The sequence below is a fragment of the Aythya marila genome (assembly GCF_965140915.1).
Source record: "Aythya marila genome assembly, chromosome: 2".
Taxonomy (NCBI): Eukaryota; Metazoa; Chordata; class Aves; order Anseriformes; family Anatidae; genus Aythya; species Aythya marila.
Window position 1 is genome coordinate 65,148,049 of NC_139043.1, and position 23,041 is coordinate 65,171,089.

General features: G+C 37.6%; 2 protein-coding genes across 11 annotated transcripts in view; both read right to left on the reverse strand.

The window, feature by feature from the left end:
* LOC309875139 (uncharacterized protein) overlaps nt 1-23,041 on the reverse strand; it is an 80,978-nt gene that overhangs the window by 34,880 nt on the left and 23,057 nt on the right. The window contains exon 5 of one of the 10 annotated variants that reach the window (XM_082754224.1): nt 18,175-19,458. The exons of 7 other annotated variants lie outside the window; for them this stretch is intronic. The gene's annotated coding sequence lies outside the window, so the exon portion shown is untranslated. Of the gene's footprint in view, nt 1-18,174; nt 19,459-20,805; nt 20,847-23,041 lie in introns of those variants that run through there. 2 more of the 10 variants (XM_082754236.1, XM_082754225.1) reach the window with 2 other exon arrangements.
* On the reverse strand, nt 11-17,867 carry LOC309875140 (transmembrane protein 170B-like). Its single transcript, XM_082754244.1, has 3 exons — nt 17,493-17,867; nt 10,885-11,055; nt 11-6,531 (listed from the first exon to the last, which is right to left on the reverse strand). Exons 1-3 carry the CDS (start codon nt 17,587-17,589, stop codon nt 6,401-6,403), a joined length of 399 nt encoding a protein of 132 aa, XP_082610370.1. The 5' UTR covers nt 17,590-17,867; the 3' UTR covers nt 11-6,400.

A 23,041-nucleotide genomic window follows, 5' to 3' on the forward strand; every position in this document is an offset into this window, starting at 1 on the left:
GCTTCAACACGTAGAAATACAAACATTTAGTTCCAAAATGTAAACTGGCAGAATGCTTTCTATCCACAAACAGTTTATGGAGAGATAAGCTGCATCGTGCATGACCTACTGTTTAAGACAAACTTTATGAAAACTGGGTAGGGGGGCACTTTTTTTTTTTTTTTCCATTGTCTAAATGGATACTAATTTTGCCTTCTTCATTTTTAAAGATTTTCATACTCACATTTCTGACCCCTCCTCATTTGCTCAGCCAAATTGGGATGGTCATAACAGTGGCTGTATTTGTAAAACTTACAGTGCAACTGTTGCAGTCCTCAGTATAGGTGTAAAATACTTCAGCCTTTTTCTAACTGTAGATAGCTATCTTAAGTGGATTCTGTAAATGTTTCTAAATTATTTGATTTCTATATATTGCCACAGTCAAAAGTTTAGTTACATAAATATGTGGCTATCCTCTGAAAACAGCAAAAATATTAAGGACCTTTGAAACTGCATTATCTGTATATGAATCGAGCACATTTTAAATGAGTAGAAACCTCCAGCCAAGTTACCAAGTTATTTTAAAAAAGACTGTTGTCGACGGAAGGAAGACACAGACGCTCAATATGAGTGAACAATGAACTTCAACTTTAATGGATAGCTCGGTCGTCTTTTATCTAGTTCGAATATAATCAACTCATACATATTGCAAAAACTAAGCTCAGGATTGGCTAACATTTCCCGCTCTTTTCAGGTAGTTCCTCCTGCTTTTATCCACCGTCCCGCCTTAGGGACTTTCCCCATCGCTCAAGGGCATCGTGTCCTTGAGCCTGATTGGCTCTCAGCCAGCTGTGTACGTGCCAGACTCATGTGAGTTGAGTACGGTACTTCACTAGCCCATTGCCTCTTAACTGCCCAACATCCACGTGTCTTATTTCACTTAACCATTCCTCCACAAAAGACTTGTTATTTTTAGCTCTGATAGCTTCAACACTATATGTTATAATGATGGATAATCTGGAAACAGATTATACAACAGTGATATTAAGTAACTTAATTAAATTTAAAAAGTTAGATTTCAAATTAAAAGAAATGTCATTTTTAAAGTGATCAACCATTTCCCTTCTTCACTTTGCCTTAACACTTTCTTTCCAATTCACAAGAGAAGAAACACAAACGGACATATTATACATTCCTTTTAACCACTGGTATTCATGAAGTAACTTCTTTAAGTCTTCCTTAGCTACAAGATGAACAACAAGAAGCATGGTAAAAAAGTATGCTCCTGAAGAAAACACTTCTCTACATCATTTACTGGACTTCAGAGTAAAATTGTACATCACTGCAGACTTGAGACATCTTGGTCATTACATTTAAACTTAATGAACAAACTTTTCAAGTATAACTCCAGGCACAAATCAGAGGAAACAGCTTGCTATCAGCACACAATCTTTCCTACTTTCAAGTATCAAATAATATGCACTCAGATTAAAGTCTACCTTCTATGATAACCTTTTTTTTTAAAACAAACAAACAAAAAAACAAAGTACATGCAGTTAAGTACACAGTGTCACCTAACCGAAGACTTCATTGCTATAACAGAGTACAATACTTCTCACTGAACTTATAGGCTACAAAAATTTACTTTTAATCCACTACATTTTTTCAGCTTCATTAAATTCATCCGTACACAAAGAACACTACCTTTCTGAAGCAACAGCTGAGGATTTAAACAGCCATTTCCATTCTGGGCTGCTCCCCAGTCTAGACATTAAAAAAAGGAATTATTCAAGAGGTATTCCACCAATATGTATTTATGCATATATGTTAAGTTCTGGTGACAATTCAAATAAAGTTATGTTCTAGTCTTGTGTGTGTGATTTTTCAAGAATTGTTGATTTGAATTTCAAATTTGAATTTTTCCAATTGCTGATCTTGGCAGCATACCTCATAATATGGTATATATGCTAGTAAAGTCAGCAATTTTTGATAAATATTGCTGGCACAAACAGCTTACACCCACCCTGTCCTCTACCTATAACTGTTTATTTTGGCAACATGAACTTTTAAGTTAGGAGATTTAAAAGCATGATCTAAAAATGACTCAGCTGACTCTCGTGCAGACATCAGAATTTGATAGACCAACTTTAAAACATACAGCTAAGCCATGACCAGTAAAGAAAACAGATTTTCATAAATCTGGATTGTTGAGTTGATTTACTTAATCTGAAATGAAGAATATCTTCATAAGCCAATTATACTTAAGAATGTTTATTTCTTCTAGGTAACGCAATCAGTTATGAGAAAGGAGTTATGAGAATGAGCCAAGATTTACTTCACCTACTTAAGTGCCTCATCATTAATTTCATCTGCCAAGCCATGAGTCACACAAATAAAAGACTTCATAGCAGTAGCTGGCAAGCTGATATGAAAATTTCTATCATGCTGGCTTTATGGAAGAACTGAGACTGTTTCATGTCAGCTGTTACTTTTAGATATATCAGACTCCAACCTCTTGTGAAAGCTGGTGGAACATGCTATTTCTTTTCAACTACTAACATACTAAGAGACGTTAAAACTAAGAGACGTTAAAACACTGAAGGAACAGACAAAGTGAGCACCTTTTGCATGTTTTGGCTATTTATGTCCACCAGCTACAGTAGTTCTTATTTTTCAAAAGGCCATGTACAAAACCATGTGGCTCAATATGACAATGAAAGAAAAGCATTATTAGCATCTGCTTAGTAAATGAAATACATAAAACAAAACAATGAAAACCATTCTTATAGGTATTAGAGCTTTGACTCCACCTTCCTCTCCAATGGCATTACATCTCTCTCTCCCCCAACACAATTCAAATACATATAAACTGTAATGAAAATAAATATCGGTATTCCTTCTTCAGTATTATTTCCTTCAGAATAGTAAAAACATTGTACTTTAAAAAGAGAAAGCTCCAAGTAAAATAATCAGGAGTACTGTCTTTGGTCCATATTGATTATTCAAAACTGGTTAAATTATTGGTTTCTTTAAGAAACTGAAGAGCAAACCTCAAATTACACCATTAGTCGCGGTAGAGATTATTTTCATAAACTTGTAACAACCCATAAATAAAAGAATAACTATTTGGAAGGTTTTCTGAAAATAAGAATTTTTATTATATCAGTAAGTCAGAATTGTGTGGAATGTATAAGTCTTTAACAATAGCAGCTTCTAACAAAGCAACAGAGCATCTTTACATTGAACAGTATATCCAGTATTCGAATGCCTCCTCCAAAGAGGAAGTCGTCTATGTATTTGTTCTCTACTATAAATTAATAATTTACAATGCACAGAATGTGCTTAGTGATACCATGCAGAAACATGCAGAGCTATTTAAAGATAGCTCTAAAAGATTTTGGGTAGACATCTGCACAATGCTTTATTGTCCAAAGCAAAGCAGAGTACCATCCGTGCCATTCACGCACAAGGTATTTCTGTAGCTTAGTAATGATGAAAAAATCCTAGGTTATCCTAATATTTTTTTTTTCTTGGGTAAGTTATTTCAGCTGCTACTTTCTGTAAAATACAGAATACACCTCCAAAACATAATTAATACACATATTTATATAAATAGCGTATACATGTATACACACACCATGCTTTGAGTAGAGCACCTTTTACAAGTTTAACACTGCTGTTCCTAAGGACGTGGAATGAAGCCTCCAAGTTTCAGAGATGTAAGGCCACTTGTATGTTTCCTCTACTGGAATTACTATTCATTAAGTTCATGCCATGATCAAGGAACATTTCATAGATGAACTAGACATCCTCATTTATCCCTCACAAGAAGCATTTAAAAACTTCATCTGTTACACCAGGTAGGCACTACATTTACTGCCTGTTCATTGTTGCTAGACAACATCATATAAAGCAGAGACAAATAAGCACCTAACCACTTTAAATGCAATTACAGTGATCTGTACAATAAAAATTATTTGGAGGAAGGTTATTCAACATCTGCAAAGATACCTCCTTGTCAAAGGAAGAAGGTTAGAGTGACAAAAAATTCATTGGCACTACAATGAAAATGACGAATGAAGTTTTATTAGTTACATAAATTTCCTAAGTTAGCAGTGGTCTCATAAGAGTTTAAGTTAGTGAAACAAAGCAAGCCTTTGAACAGTGATAGCATAAAAAAACCCATATAATAAGAATTGAGATGTTCAAGGTAATTTGGAGACAGGAAACAAGATTCAGGGTGAAGTAAAGACACGAGACATTTAAAATTGCTGAATGCAATGCTTTGTGAGAGGGTTGTTTTTGATTCAGACAAGCATTTCTAAGTTGTCAAACACAAACACTTTAAAGTCTGTTGGATGAGACATATCAAATAACCAAGCTTATTTATAATACCTAAAAAAGAACAATGAAGAGAGCAACTTTTAAAAATCTTCTCCCCTAAAAATATACATTACAAGGCACATTAGGAGAAATATCATTGATTTTATTATTCCATTTGAATTAAATACCTGAAACCAGTTCTCATATCATAAGACAATGGGGAGAAGTTTAAAATGCATTTTGACAGATGCACTAACTTTAATAGACAAAGTGCTATGACTTATGCCAAAAAGGATCAGCATAAAGTAAAAAAAAATAAAATAATAAAAATAACCAAGCCATGAAAAATAAGTTTTGAAATCAAAGTAAGGAAAATATAGGTATTACACAGCATTTTAAAGTGACTCAAAGCTAAAAGTATAACACTGAGAAGGTTTATAAACCTACATTTTACATTGTTCCCTTCATAGCCTGCAACTTTGTATATTTTCAAAAAAAATAAAATACTTCCAAAGAAAAAATATTAGCATCCTTAGTGCTTTAAAAAAAAAAGAACGGTTTATAATGAAAGAAAATAACAGAAAGCAGGTTAATTCATTATACTGTTTTGAAGCACTAAGCAATAAACCTGGATTGTACGTTGTATTTTAACCCTATTCTTTTCTTTTAGCTGTACAGCAGATGCCAGTGATTTCAACAACTCTGCAAGTCTTTTTGACATCTTAACAGCAAAACCTTTGGGCAATTAATTATTCTTATCATTACTAACAGTCAACTGCTAAAAAGCATTCAGTTGAGTAAGTATGTAAAAGATGTCTTATTCCTCATACAGAACTTTGTGCCCTTTAAATTTTGCACTTCATAAATAACATTAAAATTTCTATTCACTCCAAATGATTCACACTTAAGACATCTCACATGCATAACAGTAGTGTTCCCTTTAAACTAGAAAAGCACAAACTCTACTGAAAGATATGTATTTGAAAGTTCCAGGTGTCTTAACCTTTCCAAGGATATAAAATGTTCAGAAACGAAGTTGTAAATACACCAGTGCCGCCCCACTTCCAAACTTCCAAAGTAAGGTAACTTTTATTTAGCAAGCTTAACATTTTTGTTGCATTGAAGACTTGTGTTGTTTTTTTTTGTTTGTTTTGTTTTTAAACACTTTCCACTGGTATATTCTCAAAGTCTGTATTACATTTGTCTATTCTTTAAAGAGTATGTGTAGGGTTAATAGTACTATCAATACTTAAAAAGAGGGAGCTTACTTGCAGCAAGTAGCTTTTCTAAGGCTTTTAGAAGGGGTGGTAACCATTTCAGACAAAATAATTTAAAGGAACGCATTAGTTTAAGATTAATATGTACATACACAACAGATTATACTTCTTTCTCACACAGTCTCCTTAGACTAAGGATGCCTAAAGAACCAAAATCATGAAAAAATGATGTGCTGATCTTCAGTAAACTGACACAATTCATTCAGAGATTGTGCTAATTACATCAGGATTGGTATAGTTGTAGTTCTTCAATCCCACCAATATTTGTCTACCACTGAAATTGGACCTAACTGTTGTTTTTAATGCTGAATAAGAGTAAAAAAAAAAAAAAAAAAAAGTCATCGTACTATTCCCCCTGAAGTTAAACAGTGTATATCCACAGCTTTCTTCTATATCTACCATTTCAAAAAAAGCTCACCCAACCAACTGTTAAGAACTAAACTCCAAGTTTGGCACATACAGCAACTTTCAGGAGCGCGCATTTATTTTTATTAAAACACTGATAAGAACAATGATCCTATCACCAAGCATTAGCCTGACTGGCAGCTACTCAAGGTGCTTTATCTCAGCTTTGCACACAGGGATTGCACTTTGCCTATGATTGAAGCACATAAGGCACAACGCAGAAGTACAAGAGTTCAGACACTAGAGGACAGTCTGTTCATTCGACTGAACCTCCAGATTTGTAGTGCACGTTCCACATCGCTTCCTTTCTCTTGCACTAGCATTCAAGTTCATAAGCTGTTGAATCCACTTCCAGGAAGCTTCTCTTCAGATCAGAGATTTCTTTAGGCTAGTTGAAATTCTTTTTTACATAAGCCTCAGAGCGTTGCAAGAATCCTTGAAAATGAGATAATTAATGTCAGCACTGTCTGTCCAACACCAAAGACAAGAGCTTCTAAGGGAGCCATATTCTTTCCTGCTACTCTGTAAATTCCAGCTACTGCAGCACCTAAGAATCACAGGAAAAACAAACAGCCATCAAATTACAGATGTAAACCCAAGGCTGAAATATATAACAAATAATTTACTGTGCTTATGCATCACCTATTTCTAGAATATTACCAAACACTGTATTACTTCATGGTATTATGCAATAATTTAGCCTTGCTTGACTTTTTCTAGTTTTATGAAGAGCCTTCAGGGATGATTTTCCCAATTGAATCAGATTAACTTTCACAACACAAGCTTGATTTGAAAAAAAAAGTGAATCTTGCCATTTCTCTTTAGGTGCATTCAAATTTAATCTTTTTTTTTTCCTTCATATTTGCCTTCTGCTAATTTGAAAAATTAGCAAAAACAACATTAAAGTTTGGTTTAATTGTGCTTGCATAAATAGGGAGAAGACAACAATAAGACTTCTGGAGTCTACAAAACAATTGAAAATTTCTATGAACTTCATTTAATATTTCAGTTAAATAACCAAGTCATACTGTGTCAGTTTAACTTTGATTTAAACTACTAATTTAACAATTGTCCAGCAAATCAAGCAGAAACATGAAAAATAATCCAGAAGTCTTACACTGTCAACCATGAAAGTGTATGGGAGGAAATCTCTACAGATATCATTAGATTTTGAGTTATATCAAATTAAGACATCACTTTGCTTGTAGATGTGTGCAATTCCCATTTGTATAACATTACATGATCAAGATAAGTCAGCAATAAAATACTGCATTGTAAACAAAGCCAGTTGCTCCTAACTCCCTCCCCTCCCATTGTCTTTTACATGCTGAATTTATCACATGCATTTAAAGAGCAAAAGTCACACAGCAAAGGAATAGTTGTGTTGACTTGAAACAAGTGCCTGAGAAACATATTCTTTGCTACCAATCAAAATACCTGGCTAATGACGAAGAACATTTTCTTCTCAAATGACGTCTGAACATAGACACCAAAATGTTCATCCAAAAAAACCATCTTGTATATTTGGGAATAGAAATGTTGTTTTTGCAGAGTTACATTGTTTAGAAGGAGGGAATGTGGTACTGAGATATGCTTACAGTGATAAGAAAGTTTAGCAGGTGACCTTGTAAAATGCAATCAGATTCCTTAGGACAATTAGGTGAAAATCACGGTGTCAAGTCAAGTCAGATAAGTGAAGAAATATCACCACTTCAAGCAGTAAAAATGTCAAAAGAAATTTGAAGTTTAACAGGCCGGCGACTGAAGGCCATGCATTGTTTGTGAAGCATCAGATAGATTGTGAACCTGGATTACCCACTCAGTGGGGAAACAGAGGAGGGTCCTGCCATCAAAAGGTATATAAACTGTGTTTTGGAACTAGTAGATGCGCTCTCTCCTGCTTGTGGGGCGCCCGCCATTGCAATCGCGAATAAATTACTACTTCACTGTGATCCTCGCCTGAGCCTAAGATATGGCTATGGAATGTTTCTCACAGTATACATCTGTCTGTGGATAAAAATTTTACTCAATCCATACCTCAGAAGTTCACTTAGAATAAAGCTTTCTTAAAAAAAATATTTTTTTTCTGAGCTAATATTTGTTGTAGAGTGCTTGTTTCCCTTACCTAAAAGGAACACTGAATTTTCTGTCCTTTGAGGTTTTGGCCTTCAGGAAAAAAAATCTTAATTGTGAAATAGTTATAGAACTTTTTGTATATAATGTCTGAGAAGCCAATTAACTACTATTAAATGATTCTAGAGAATACAAAGATGCTTCTGCAAGCTCTAAGAAAACTGAAAAGCTACCACAGTTTTTGAAATAAATACCAAGAGTTTTTTTAAAAAAAAAAAAAAAAAAAACACACAATGGAATTTCCTCATTTTTACTCAGTCATTAATATGAATAGTTTGCTGAAGTGATCAAAAATCCATTAGTCAGTACCAACAGATTTTCTAGAAGTACAATCCATATCTGAGTATCACCTGATACCTTAAAAAGATTTATTTATCAAACATTATAGGAAAAGAATTCACTAATAATTGTTTCTTTACAAAAAAAATGTGAAGTATATTTTGTCAGAAACCTCACAAGGCTAGCCTTATATTATTTCACTCAGCCACCTTGCATAAGCTTTTCCATTTGTTCCTCTACTATTGACCTGTCAAAAACTGAAAGAGATCCTTGAGACTGAGCCCAGTACTGACATTAAAAATATTCAGGCAATTGAACTCTCAAACTGAATTCAAATTGCTAAGGTTTATTAATTAGTAGCATCAAATTATGGTATACCAATAATAGAACTGTTTTGCTTCTTAAGAAAACATTGAGATATTTTGGAAAACATCACTAATGAAAACATTTAAAATGTTATAGCTTGATAATTATGCGTTTATATTTGTTGAATAACTGTGTGCAATACAACCTGTAATGCATAACCCAACACAATTGGTACAGAGCCAGAGTATACTACAATAAGTTGCCATTGAAGAAATGACAACATCACCAAAAGAGTGTGTATTGAGGGAGGAGGAAGAACAGACTCTTTGGGATAAAATGCAGCTGAAATCCTTACTTCAAACTGCCTAACATACCTCTTTCTGGGGTTATTTTTGACAGTATTCACCACTATTCACTCAGTTTATTGCCTTTTTTTTTTTTTTTTTTTAAACTAACCATGTTTTTACAAAGCCTAGGAATTGAGGGGTTCGCTCATTGAAATCGGTTTGGTACTTGAATTTCTTACGTACTGGATTTCGCCTATCCAAGAAACTAAATCCTTAACTTCCATTCCAGCTTGCAGCATAATAGCTATTGAAAATACTCTTTAATATTGTATTACTATAATTGGCCTTCAGGAGCTCCTCGCAGCATTTCTTTCAGGATGAAACAACCCATTGTCATCCAGAAACAAAAATGTTTTTAGCTAACCCAGTGACAATATTCTGTGCAAAACCACTGGGAACAACATAATAAAAGTCCACAGTGCAAGCTTGGAGAAATTCTCAGGTGAAACGCATTATTTACACATAAACAGTGCTGTTTATTTGTTAAATGTTTTGACATGTAAAACTGGATGTCCCAAAACTCAACTGTGTTACTCCTCTTCTCATGCATAAAGACGAAGAAATTTCATTTCACAAACACTGATCATTCCCCACTGCAGAATACTACTGAAAAAAATCTCGGCTTGGATACCCAGCAACACATTTCCTGTCTTTTATTCTTCAGAAACAGTCAGGCACAGTCGACCTAACAGGGCCACTGCCATTTTACACATAGGACAATTCAATGTCAGCATAACTCACAATGTGAGGTTCTCAACAGGTTCCATATATGCCTTACCTTAGGAGACAAAATAAAGTGAATTATACTGAACTGCTGTTAAACACTGAAAATTCTAGGCTAGGAAATACACAGCAATTAAAACATTACTTTGAGTAAAACCTTAAGGAAGTATTTCTTCAGAAGCTTGTATTTTTATTTAATCTTGAAAGCTAGCAGGCAAGAATGACTTTCAGTATGAGAAACTTGAAGAAATAATCTCCTACAAAACACTCATGAGTGAAGCTTAAGTGTTACCGCTACTCTGATAATCTGTACAATTCAAAGACAGAATGAAAGACAACACTGCTCACCTACAGTTTAAGGCTATATGACAGTCTCTAAATTTTCAGTTCCATACCCTCTAAGACTTTATAACTAACATCATTCCTTCCTACACCAAATAAATTGGAAATTATTATAACCACACAAGACTGGGAAGGTCTTTCAAATCCGTAAGCCAAACTGTTTGGTCTGTTCTCTGAGTGGTATGCATAGTTCAGATTGTTATACAGTCACTAAAAAAAAAAAAAAAAAAGTAAAGTTTGTTTGCTGCAAGTCAGTACCTACACGGCACCTTTCCTTCCTTTAAGAGAAAGCAACATCCTATCCAAATGTAATTTAAAAACCTCCAGCAGGCTTAAGGAAATGAGCAAGAAGTCAGTCCTGTAATTAATGGGATCAAAGCTTCATTTCCAAACAAAATGGCTGTCTTTTAGAGTATTGACAGGTGATCTTGATCAAAAACTTTTGGCAAAAGGTCTGCACAAGTATGATAAGACAGGACTACACTTTCTGTTCTCAAAAAGGTATTACCTATCAAGCATACATATTTGAACAGCTTGATACCTAAACTTTACAAAATGAAAGACTAGGACAACCGTCCGATGACAATTCTGGAATCATTTTTTATCTTTACTACAACAGGAAGAGAAACTCAGCTGTCATTTTCATTAGAATTGCTACATGACTGAAGCAAAATCCTTAATAAACAATCACCAAACCACTAAGAGAAGCTTTATTTGTTTTAATATTGATTTAAATTTAGCGTAAATAAAAACACAAAAGACAGACTTACTGGTTATCATTGCTCCTGTTATAGAACCCAGAAATCCAATGCTGACCACAGTGACAGAGATTAGTCTCCCCTGCCTATGCCTCTGCAGCATCACAAACATTAACACTCCCACAGCACCATGGACAAAGAGAGAGGAAAAGAGAGCCCAGAGGAAAACCCAGTACCACATCTCTGAAAGAAAGCAGTCAAAAGATAAATTTATTGCCTGAAAAATATTAAAGAGATTTAGAAACATTGCATATAATCAATAGTAAAAGAAAAGCAATACCCATTTCAGTCTTAAAAGGAGTCAATGTGAAAACACTGGCATATGCTCAAGACACTATCCCCTTTTAGCAGTTTATCAAAGAAGTAACTATTATGATCAAAAAATTGTAAAAAGAAATCTAGTACAGTTTTTTGTGATAATACACCTGATTAAAAGACCACCATATTTTCTTCAAAGGTTTCTTTAAAAATACAATAATTTTAACTTCTTACTAGGATTTTGCAAATACAGCTGCAGAACAAAAAGTTATCTGAAACCAAGTGAACCAGAAAAAAGTCAAGAACTGTCTTTTATAATAAGGGACCACATCAAGCTAACATCAAACACAAAAGACGAGATTAAAGACTTCAGTATATCTACCCAGGAGCTGTAAGTGTTCTATTGAATTAGCTTCAAAAGGAAAAAAGAGAAATAAAAAAAAATATTAAACTGTAGTAATACATCCAGCTGCTTTATTCTAATTGCTTAGCACACACTTTTATAGGTACAGGTAGTCACTATTATTTGAGTCACTGAGCAAGGACAGGAGATTTTGAGAATGTGCAGAGTACAATCATTTCTAAGAATGCCAGGCATGATCATTACTTTCAAATACAAGAGCAGAGAGCATCAATAAAGCTACATAAAAATCAAAGAAAGTTCCTTACTTGATGGCTATCTTCTAAAAGCATTTACTATAATTCAAAAGCGTAAGAAAAACTAAAAAAGGAAAGAAGTAAAACTCTAAATATATCCACTTTTTTTTTTTTTTAAAGGTCAACTACAGTGACGATCTTGTGTGTCTCTATCATCATAAAATTCCGCAAACTGGTAGACGTTTTCCCAGCTGTCACAATCCCAAACTTAGTTTTTCCCACAGTTCACCCTAAAAAAAAATATACAGCTTCCATACAACAGTAGGACAATGTTTATCAGGCAAGCCTGTACTACTGTAGCTTGACATTCAAGCAGAAATATGACCCAATTAGCTAACTTAAAAATATATGCAAACACAGGAGATTAAGCAAAAAATACTGTAAAAGGATGCTCAGGAAGAATTGTTGCCACACAGTAACTGCAGTCCTTTGAGTCCAAGTCTGTAGAGCATACATAACACAGCACAAAAAAAAAAAGTTCAAACTTTTTCATTTAGCAGTACATGGAGCGTAGTGTCAACCCTTCCCCTTTCACACAGGCATAAAAGGTAAATCCATGTCATAGGACTTAGAACTCCTATAAATCAGGAGAATCAAAAGACCCACTTAGGAGGGCAACAAGGAAGATAGGTGGTAAATATACACACAGTTAATACTAACCGCTGTAGTTCAAGACACAACCTCTCTGAGTGTTTGGATACACACACATATTGGGGGTAGCTCTAAGCAAGTCCATAGAAGTCCACGTGCTTTATATTTAGGGCAGAAGACAGTAAAGCAGAACCATCCTCAAATGTGAGATAAAATGGAGTTCTTCACACACACTTTTCCCCTCCTGCTCCTTAAAGTGACATGCGTACTGAGTGCATTCAAAAGGCAATTAGAGAACATCCAAAAATATTTCTTGTTCTACATAAATGCAGCTGCAGTGTTTAAAGAACCCAGCTACAAACCATGACTTCACAAAGCCTTAGGTTTTCAGCTCAATAGCATCACAGTCAGCAATGCAAGAAATGAAGGTAGCATTACATGCAACTGCAATAACCCAGTACCATCTCATAATATATCATTTATACCTCTGTTTTTGCCAGACTGACTGTAGATGCTAAAATCTGCAGGTATTTACTTCAGAGCAGTTGGAGGGGAGGTGGGCAGAGGGAAGAACCCCTCATATCTTCATGATGGTAGGAACCAAACATTTGTTTAGATGTGAAAAGGGCTAAGACATATGCCTGCAATGCTCCTAGATGCAAGTCAGGCAGCCGGATGGGGGACACAGCAAGCAGTTGTGAACTGGTTAACTGTCTTTCATCCTGCAAGTAGGCAAATTGACAGAACACCAATTTGGAGTTTGTATTTGTATACCTCCAAGTACACGTTGCAGATTATCCACTCTCCAACTTGTGTGCAAATTTGTTGAATAGCTGATTAGGAAGTTACTAGACAGAGTTATGAGCAGAGAGACTAAATGTTTTTTCCCCTTACACACATTCTTGCTAGATAGCAATTCGCGTCACTTTTATCCCAACAGGTTGAAAACAGAACTTTATCCACAGTTTTTTTTTTTCCTGTGTAAGAGTTTGAGGTTCTCTACAATTCATCATTATCCAACTCCATAATTATGATGAAAGATGGCCCTTGAAAAAATACTGCGCTAGAGCTACACTGAAGGAAGCAAAGAATGGGTTGGGGATAACACAGAGACACCATGAGGGACTGGAGAAAGAGAATGCGACCTTCTGAACCCAAAGGGTCAAGGCTTTGCTTGACCAAAAAATAACCCAGTAGTTGGAAGATTTTTAATATCTATAAATGAGGCAGAAATGAGACTGCGGTGTTTTAAGAGCATGCTGATACAACAGACACTTATGCACTATATATGAGATTCATACTCTAAGGGGTATAAACACACCTTATCAATTGCTACTACCTTGACAAACAAAGCATGCTGTCAAAGAAGTTCATTATTTGTGTAACTACACTAATTAACTTGCTCTTCTGATGATATGAGCTACACAATTGGAATACTTTGCTGGTATGATAATAATGATTTCGTTTTAGCTAGCGGAAAGCTCCAAACACAAACCTAGCCTCAGTTATTTAGTCACATCCACATAGAGCTACCTGAAAGAGCCCTGAACAAAATGACAAAATGAAACTACAAAACAAAAACAAAAAACCACTCACTGGAAAAGATCCAGTACTTAGTGGCTTACAAACCACAACATCCAATCCATCGCACAGATCATCCTGGCTTTACGCAGGTGGAATTTTCCTCCCACCCCCCAGAAGAGCTACAGGGCTCAAGCACTTGCAATCCATGCTCTTTCTCTCCAGATTTAGGGTACTGCTCTGTTAATTTAGGTATTTATAGCTATTATATATAAATTATACATATAACACACAAATCACATTATGCTTATCTATTATACATGTACTTTGAAGATATCACTGTAGGCATATACAACCTCAAAGATTAGACTTCTATGATTAGAAAAAAAGTCTTAAAGGATGCTAAAGTTTAAAATGACATCTGTATTGACTTATCAAATTTGAAGTTGCATTCCATTAACAGCTTTATCTCGGGCAAATAAAAAATGTAAAGTCAAAGTATGTAAATGCTAACACTTTTGAACATGATTTATATACATGAACATGTTGTCCCACTGTCACTCAGCTTCAGTAAACAGGTAGTGAATACATCATTAGTCCTTCATCCTGAAGATTTTTCTTTCCCTCTAGTCCTTAGTTTATCTTGCCAGATGAATAGCGATTGCCTATAACATTTCATAAACCAAGACTGATTGCTGCAAAACCAAGCATCTGTCTTGAGACTCTGATCTATGTACCCAGTAACTATCTACCACTTACTGCAGAATTAAGTCTCTGTGCAGAATTCAAGTGTCTGCACCCCGAACACAAAGATACAAATTTCAGTCAACAAGATAGCACATGCTGAAGTTTGAATTAAGAAACTAAATAGTTATATCCTTGCAGATTTATGACCTCAACACACTCAGATTAAGAAATGCTTGTTTATTATACATGCAAACTTAACTTGGCTCTTTATACATTATGGTATTTTCTTCATTACTAGGTCCTTTTAGTTACTGTATGAACTGGTACACTGGAAGTTATCAGGTCTATACAGTCAAATTGTTGTTTGTAGATGCTAACATTTTTGCTGTATTAACTGGAAGAGAAGAACTTGCACTGAAATCATTAGAGACTAGACCCCCTGAAGTTGCAGAATAGGGGACAACAACATAATCCAGAAAATCAGGGGACAAATAATTGCAGAATGAAGCTTAGGGGGAAAAAAATAGAAGAAGGCATCAGTCTTTGGAACACGCAATTAATGAGACAAACAAAACACCTACTTTGCTTACAGGAAGGACAGAAATATTGCAAAGTTCCCTAAACTTGAGGTAGCATATAACATGAATATTTACTACAACTGACACTCATGCAGGGACATTTTTCAGTTCAGAATCAGTCATTAGCCAAGTCATTCCATTAAAGCCTGATCTACCACTTAGCACATAACTGGTACATGCCAAGGGGCCACTTGGATTTGTTGGAGGAGCTAAAATAGGGTGAGGCAGGAGCCCCCTCTCCTCTCCCATAGGTCACAGAGCCTTACCCTCACCATTTACAGTAACATGCCCAAGCGAAGGCAGGAAGCTATGAAGCAAAAGTCAGTGGGCCTGGGTTCAGCTACAGCAAACAGCGTTTGCTATCATGGAGCGCGATGGGCACATGGCAGGAATTCAGTTGTCTGCAGTCTCCTGTGGTACTTTGTACTATATTACCCTACATAAAAGGCTGGATTTCCCTTTGTATTGAACTTGAACCAGACTTACAGTATAAAAAAATATTGGTTCAACTTCTCATTAAAACACCAAAAAACAACAACAAAACCAATCACACATCAATTAAACCACTGAGGTTTCAAACACTTCCTGGTTTAGGCTGGAGCTTGTATTTTATTTCAAAACATTGAACAAAGTTGATACATTTTTTTTTTAAATAAAGAACATAACTTTGCTGATAAAATTGTATAACTTTTTCAAACATAATCAACATTGTTAATTTAAAGACAAATTCTTGCTTGAACAACTTAACTCCCAAATCCAAACCACAACTTTAAGTCCAAAAATAAACACAAAGCAGTCTTGAGGAATATTCATGGAACACTATATATTTATTATCTTTTCAGTACTCTGAAGAAGTTTCTCCTTCACTTTCTCCTTTCTTTTCAGCACAGAAAATCAGAACATCTGTTTTTGAACAATAATTACTTCTACAGTCAGTAAATATTTTAGAAAGATTTTATGCAAGTTTAACGACAGTTACTGATTAATATCAGTTACTACACTTAAAAAAAAATCACCTTACATATAATCAGGAACACAAACTTATATAAACAACTAAATCCACTTAAAGCTATTCATTTTTGACATTCCATGAGAGCATGCCACACACCCAATCATGGCTATTAGGACAACTTGTATTTAAAACACCAATTCAGAAACTACAGTGCATCTACAACTGACAATAATACACTCTCCTACAGCATTATCACAGATGATTAACTATTTTTTTCATGTTCTTTAAATTAAAAATAATCATTTGACATTAAAAATACCTTTTGCAACTTCTTGTTATATTGCAAAAGCACCAAGAAACATTTTTTCTTACCTAACACTCAGCATTGAATTTCACAGAAACGCCTGCATTGCATCATGTTCTAATAAGAAAAACTTTGGAGGACATCTAATACAAAGAAAAGTTACATCCATTGTTAGCTCCTTCCTTTAACGGTACAACTAGTATTTCCACAGAAAGAATGCAAGAATAACTACTCAGGAAGTGAGCTATATTCGTGTGGGGACACACTAATACCTCTAAGATTTAATCACCAGACACAGTGATACAAAGTGTATGCACTTTAAAAAGTTTAATAAAGTATAACCTATTAAAAGTTACTTTTAACTGGAAGTTAACAAGAAAGATCGTAAAGCCTAAGACTCCACCTCTGTGCTACACATATGTATCTTTCACACAGATGGGAGGGAAAAGATGATATAATACTTTTTCATAAATATTAGAAACATACACCCTTTACTCAAGATCCTTCCAGGGAATTTACTCAGTAACATCCCTACTATCAACACAAAGCCCCTTCTAGTCCGGAGGTAGAAACTCACCATTCCCTTTATGCCTGGACAGGACAAGTAGCACACAAACACACTTCCCTGCTCTATACCTTCTAAGATAGGGTACGAAGGACTGCTCTAGAACTTTTTTTCCTGCCAAAGCTCCCCTCTCCTAGCAGGCTGTAACGACCTGTCTCGAGACCCCCTTCCACAGCTTGGCTTCACCCTTCCAGAGCAGAACCCCTGAAGCTTACAATTGGGTTTACGTGCTAGCCCCGTTAACCTGTCACCCCGTTAACTCCCTCACTGCGTAGGGTGAAAAAAATAACAGAACAGTAAAAGTCTCTGCTTCTAGCACTCATTTTTCGTTTAAACAGCTTTCCCTCAGATGTCACCCATAAAAAATAAACCCGCTGACAGCGTCGCAGGAGCCCTCGCGGCCACCCCGCTCCGAGCATCCCCACAAGGAGCACCCCAATCCCAGTCCCAGTCCTAACCGGGACCCAACCGCCCCAACGCCGACCGCCCCAACGCGCCCCCGGTTACCGGTGAGGCTGCGCAGGACGGTGCCATGCGCCCAGAGGCTCAGCACCTGCTGCACCGACAGGTTGATCGCGGACAGGTCCCCCGCCTCCACCTTCATGCTGCCGGCCCGGGGGGGCCGCCCAACGGCCGTGCGTGTCCACGTGTCCCCCCGGCCCCTCACCGGCAGGGCAGGGTCCCCCTCACCTCCCCAGCGCCAACGGCCGCCGCCGCCCCGGCCGCCGCCCCGGCCACCGCCATCACCTGCGGGGGGCGGGACGAGGCGACGAGGCCCCGCCCACGCGCGGCCCCGCCCACTCGGCCGTGACCGTCGGGCTGCGCGCCGCCTGATTGGTCCTCGCCGCGAGGGGCGGGCGTGCGGCAGCAGCCGTTGCAGCGGTTGGGGCCGTTGTCCCGGAGCCGCTGGGGCGGTGGCTCCCCACAGCGTGCCGTGGGGGTGCTCGGCGGCGGCGCGCGGAGATGTCGCTCGGGCACGGGGCAGGGCAAGCCCTCAAAAGTTAAAAAAGATGACAAACCTTGAGTCAGTCCTAATCCTGTAACTACGCTTAAGCCCCTAGTTCCTTTCCTTACATAATAAAAGAAATACAACCATTAAGTTGAATGCTGCCTCTTTGGAAGTGCAGGATGTGTGGTGATTACTGATTTAATAGCAATTTTTTTCCCCACTCTTAAATATGACGTCCTAAGTTACATTTACTGCACATTTCCCATCTTTAATAAATGGCGCTTGCTACAGTACTTCGTAAGCATCATTTTCTGTCAGCACCCTTTGATGTATGGGGTTGGGGCGGTAAAGCAATTTGCACTTTATTTATTTTTTAAAGCCATGACAGATAAATCAGTTAATATCCTGCTTGATTTTTTTCAGATATACTATTGTGTGGTGTTTAGTTCAGAGGACTTTTGTTTGCAGCCAACAGTGCTTGGCATTTCTGCAAATAGGTATCAAGCCAGGCAATGAAAACACACAATGAATGACTCCTTAGATGGCTCCGGGTTTGGCTGATTGAGCACAGCATAACTGCAGCAGAGAAAGAACCCAACTGCCAGGACAGATCTGTTCCAGGATGGAGGGAATGTCCTCCCTCTCCCTGCAATCTCACCAGCAGCAACCTACCCCTGTGTGATTCAGGCAGGGTACCCACAGATACCAGCCTACTTCACTGCACACGGGCACAGTGGGAAAATAGTGTATCTTCTATGCTTAAACATAAAAAGGAGCGTCAGTGGGAAAATAGTGTATCTTCTATGCTTAAACATACAAAGGAGCGTCCAGAAAAAAACTTATGTTGGTTTATTCTTTTTAACTTCTGGACGCTCAACTTTGAGAAAGCAAACACTTCTCAACGAGCTTAAGAAAACCCAACCCAAAATCTGTATTTTAGACCACTGTCTCAACACCAAGTGTGCTCCACTTCATGATGGAGGTACAGAGAGATGTTGCACAGATCATTCTTTCTCTGGAGACACAAACATTGGAAACCTGTTGGGCTTAATGGTAGTGCCAGGTGCTGCTTTTCAGCTCATGCAGCACCCCTTGTCCTGTGCTTTCCATAGGTCTTTCTCCAGTTGTTCTCCAGGTAACTCAGCAAATCTCTCTTTCTGATTTTATTTATGTTAACTCTGTTCAGCTTCCAAAATGTTCTCCCTGGATTCTCTCTGTTGTGTCCTGCTCTTTCATTACCCACTGAGCAGGTGATCTGGATACAAATCTGTAATGCACTTTTTGTCATCTGAAAATTGGGCCGACTGGATCATTGAGGAAAAGATTGTCAGAACTACTGACACAAGTGCCTTGAATGCAGCAGCAGAAAGCATCAAAATTCCCTCTGTAGGAGCCATAACTTGATACAAGCAGGGACTTGTGGCCAGCATTTTGTCCTCATAAGGCACCTTCACCTGGGAGACATTGCCAAGGAGGACTTGAGAGTATTAGTTTCCTGTGCTGCCGTAGGGGTTATCGTAAACTCTGTAGATGTAAATAAAGCAGGAAGGAAAAAAAAAAAAAAAAAAAGATAGGAACATGATCTTAGTGTTTAATCAGGTAAGGTATTTCCTTTAAGTCTTAGAGATTACAAAAGAGAAATAGCCTGTCTGTAAGGGCCTGGTGAGCCCTCCTCTGACATGCTTCATGGTACTGTGGCACCTCATATTGAAGGAAAGGAGTCAGTCAGGGCAGGCCCAGAAGACAACACTGAAAAAGATCAGAGGAGGTTGTTGTGTGAGAGAGGGCCAAGCGAGCTGGCTGATGGGCTTAGCTTAGCTGGGCAGAAAGAATACTGCCAAGCTGTGTGTCTAACTTGAACCTGTCAACACCCTGTAGGAGTAACCACCAGCAAAGGGAGATGATTTATAGTGTGGAGTTGGGGCAGGGGCTGAACAAGTATAAATGGCCCATTAATACAATTAGGCTAGGAATTAGGAGAAGGTTTATAACTGGAGGGAAGAGTCCTGGCCACAGTTTTCCCTAGGAAAACAACAGTGAGGGAGTAGGGAGGGAAACAACTCCCAGGATATACATTGAAATACCTGTTTGTTGAGCTCAGAAGCTGCCTGCTTTCCTGCATCTTGAGAAGAGATGCAACACCTGCAATTTATTAATGAACACTGGAGATACCTGACTCTGTGCACTTGGTGGAGCTCAAGAGAGTTGGCCATGTTTTGCATGCAGCGCTAACATTGCTGGCTTGTGATCATTAGGTCTTTGAGGCTCAGGTCTGCCTTTACATGTGTGAAGCCTTTACAAGTGTGAACACACCGAAGAAAAACTCCGCAAGGAACTCCTGAAAACCTACACATGGACTAATCTTTATTCCAGAAGACCTCACTTTCCTCCCAGTGTAACTTTAGTTCCCCCATCCTCCTTCTGCAGCTGGAAGATGTAGACGATTCCTTGAGCTGCATGAATGTGAAGCATGGCAAAAAGCTGATTGTAAAGCATGGCTTTGGGTGAAGAAGGTTAGTTTTACAGGTGGAAAAGTAGGGTCAATGTAGTTTCTCTGCCCTTTAAAAGATTAGACTACATCTACATACAATGTTTAGATACTTTTTCTGTTATTACTTTCAGAAGCTGAAGAAATAATGATAAATTTGGAAAGCCCTTGGCTGAATCATTTTCCATGTGAAACGGTAATGCTGTTCAAAATGAAACAATTTCATAAGTCATGTCTCTGTAGGGAAATGAACAACACTGAGCATCCTGTATTGTCATGCTTTGAAACAAATGCTTTTTGCATCATGAAATCAGCTTTCTGTAATAGTAAGAAGTCAAAATCCAAATGGCGTATTTCGGTTACATTGAAGAAAAAAATCCCCCTGGAGATCTTCTAGCTAGTTAGCCATGCAGATCCACAGGCACTGCAGTTAAAGATCTGTTTGAGACAACCTGCTTTTACTGGATGGATGACCTCAGCACAGTTTGGATATCCGGACTTTTTTTTCCACTTCAAAGGTTTTTTTTTAGCTTATGATTCAAACTGCTGACAAGACATGACCAAGTGCAGGTAGCAAATGACGTTAACCTCCAACATTAGCAATAGATTTTTGCATGCTTGCCCCCCTTAAGCCCACAGCTTCACACACAACAGTTACTGCTCAGCCAGAAGAGCTGGCAGCTACAGTTAGTTATGGTTTGAGCACTGGGTCACTCGGAGATACTTGGCCTTGTCACCCCAGCTCTTCAAAGCCTGAAAGGTGAGCTCAGCCCCCACACCCAAAGATGGATTAAAGTGCCTCAATGGCAATGGAGGAGAGGAAGGAAGGTGATATCACAGACTAACCACTGCAACTCTTCCCAGCACAAAAAACAGCCTCACAAGTTGATCTAAGCCACCAAAACTCATTCAGTGCTGGCTTGCAGGGCCCCAGAAAGTGTTGGTGGCAAGAGGAGGGGGTGGCGCCCAGGAGAATTCTCCCTCACGCCAGTAGATGGAGCCCAGTGTCCCCGAAGAGCTCGGCATGGCTGGCAGGCCACCGCGGTGTGAGGCCTCAGCCATAGCGAGGAGCTGCCGTGACCCTGTAATGCCACTCTTCAGGTTTTGTAGAGAAGCTCAGGTGTTATTTTGCACCACAACCTGTGGGTAGCTAAAATATCGGCAGCCAGAATGTCGTTTTTCAATTAAAGCTTTGAAAAACTAAGTCTGCTTAGTAGCGTCAGAATATCCTTCTGTAAAAGCCACTGGTAGCTTATACGTATCAGGTCGTAAAGTCTTAAAGATTGGCCACATTATAAAATACATATTAAAATCCTAATGACTACTCCAATATGACTTGTGAAGTGTTGTTGTAAATAATCCTCTGCCTACACTTGGGATCTGAAATGTTTTTTTTTTTTAGCATTTATGTCTGCACTGCTTTAAATAGTGAGTGATGTGTTTGTTTTAAACAAGATTACCACTCAGAAAAATGTTGCTTTCTCCTACTGTTACTGGACACACACAAGTATGCACTCATACACGTTAACAGCACAGTTTTATGTCAGGCCTGCTATTAGTATCAACTACGCTGCTTCTTATAAAAGGCTTATACTTTGTGTTTACACATCTAAAGTACTCTTTTCTTGTGATTAAGAACATTACAAGGGTTCACGCTGAAGACTAAGTTAACCTTTGTATTTCCCTTTTTCAAGATCATTGAAAAAAAGGCAATTACATATAAAAATTGTCTTCAGAAAACATTTGGAATAGGCTAGAGGAAACAACCATCTTTCAAAACATGAATGAAATTAATTCCACCATTCCCTCAGGATTTAAGAATAAATACATGAGGAACAACCCTTGCTCCTTTGTTCTCTTCTGTGCCATGTTCAAAAATGTGTGTCTAAAATGCAAAAACCTTAAATCCTGCAAGATGCGTTTCTTCTGGAATAGTTCCCTCTTGTCCCACATCTCCCCGCTCCCCCTTTTTTTAAAAAATATAATATACCAAACTCAAGAGATTCATGTCAACAAATGGTAGTCACATTGAGTTTCTTATGTGCTTAGGTCATTAGCTAGCAGGACACTGTCAAGCAATTAGTTTTGAAATATCGTCTTTTTAAATTCTTAGTTTTGAAGTTGATGGAAGTTTGGCAGAAAAATCTGTTCCTTCATTAAACTAGTTTTTAATTTAACCTTCACGTAAGTATGTTACTCTCCAGAAAGAGTAGAGGATTTTCTGCATAGTTTGTTTATACAATCCTAAGTACTGAGGCAACAGATTTGTAAAACATATTTATAATTATTTTCTGATTCAGAATTCAAGAAAACTCAGCTTCAAATACATACATTTTGTTGAAATATCTGGAACGTGAAACGGCACAATTATGCAATATTTGTGTGTGTATACACACATACACACTTATGATCTGTAGCACCCTTACACTGAACTCTGTCTCTCACCTTGTTTGCTCCTCGCTCAGTGCACTTTTGAGCAGACAGGAGCAGGCACATCAGCATCACAAACTAAGACATCCTCAAAACTCCTACTTTTCCTCCAAGGCAGCTGTGCTATGCAGAAATCAAGAATAACATAATATATGCTGGGCAGGTGAGTCACAGTAGTAGTGTTTGTTT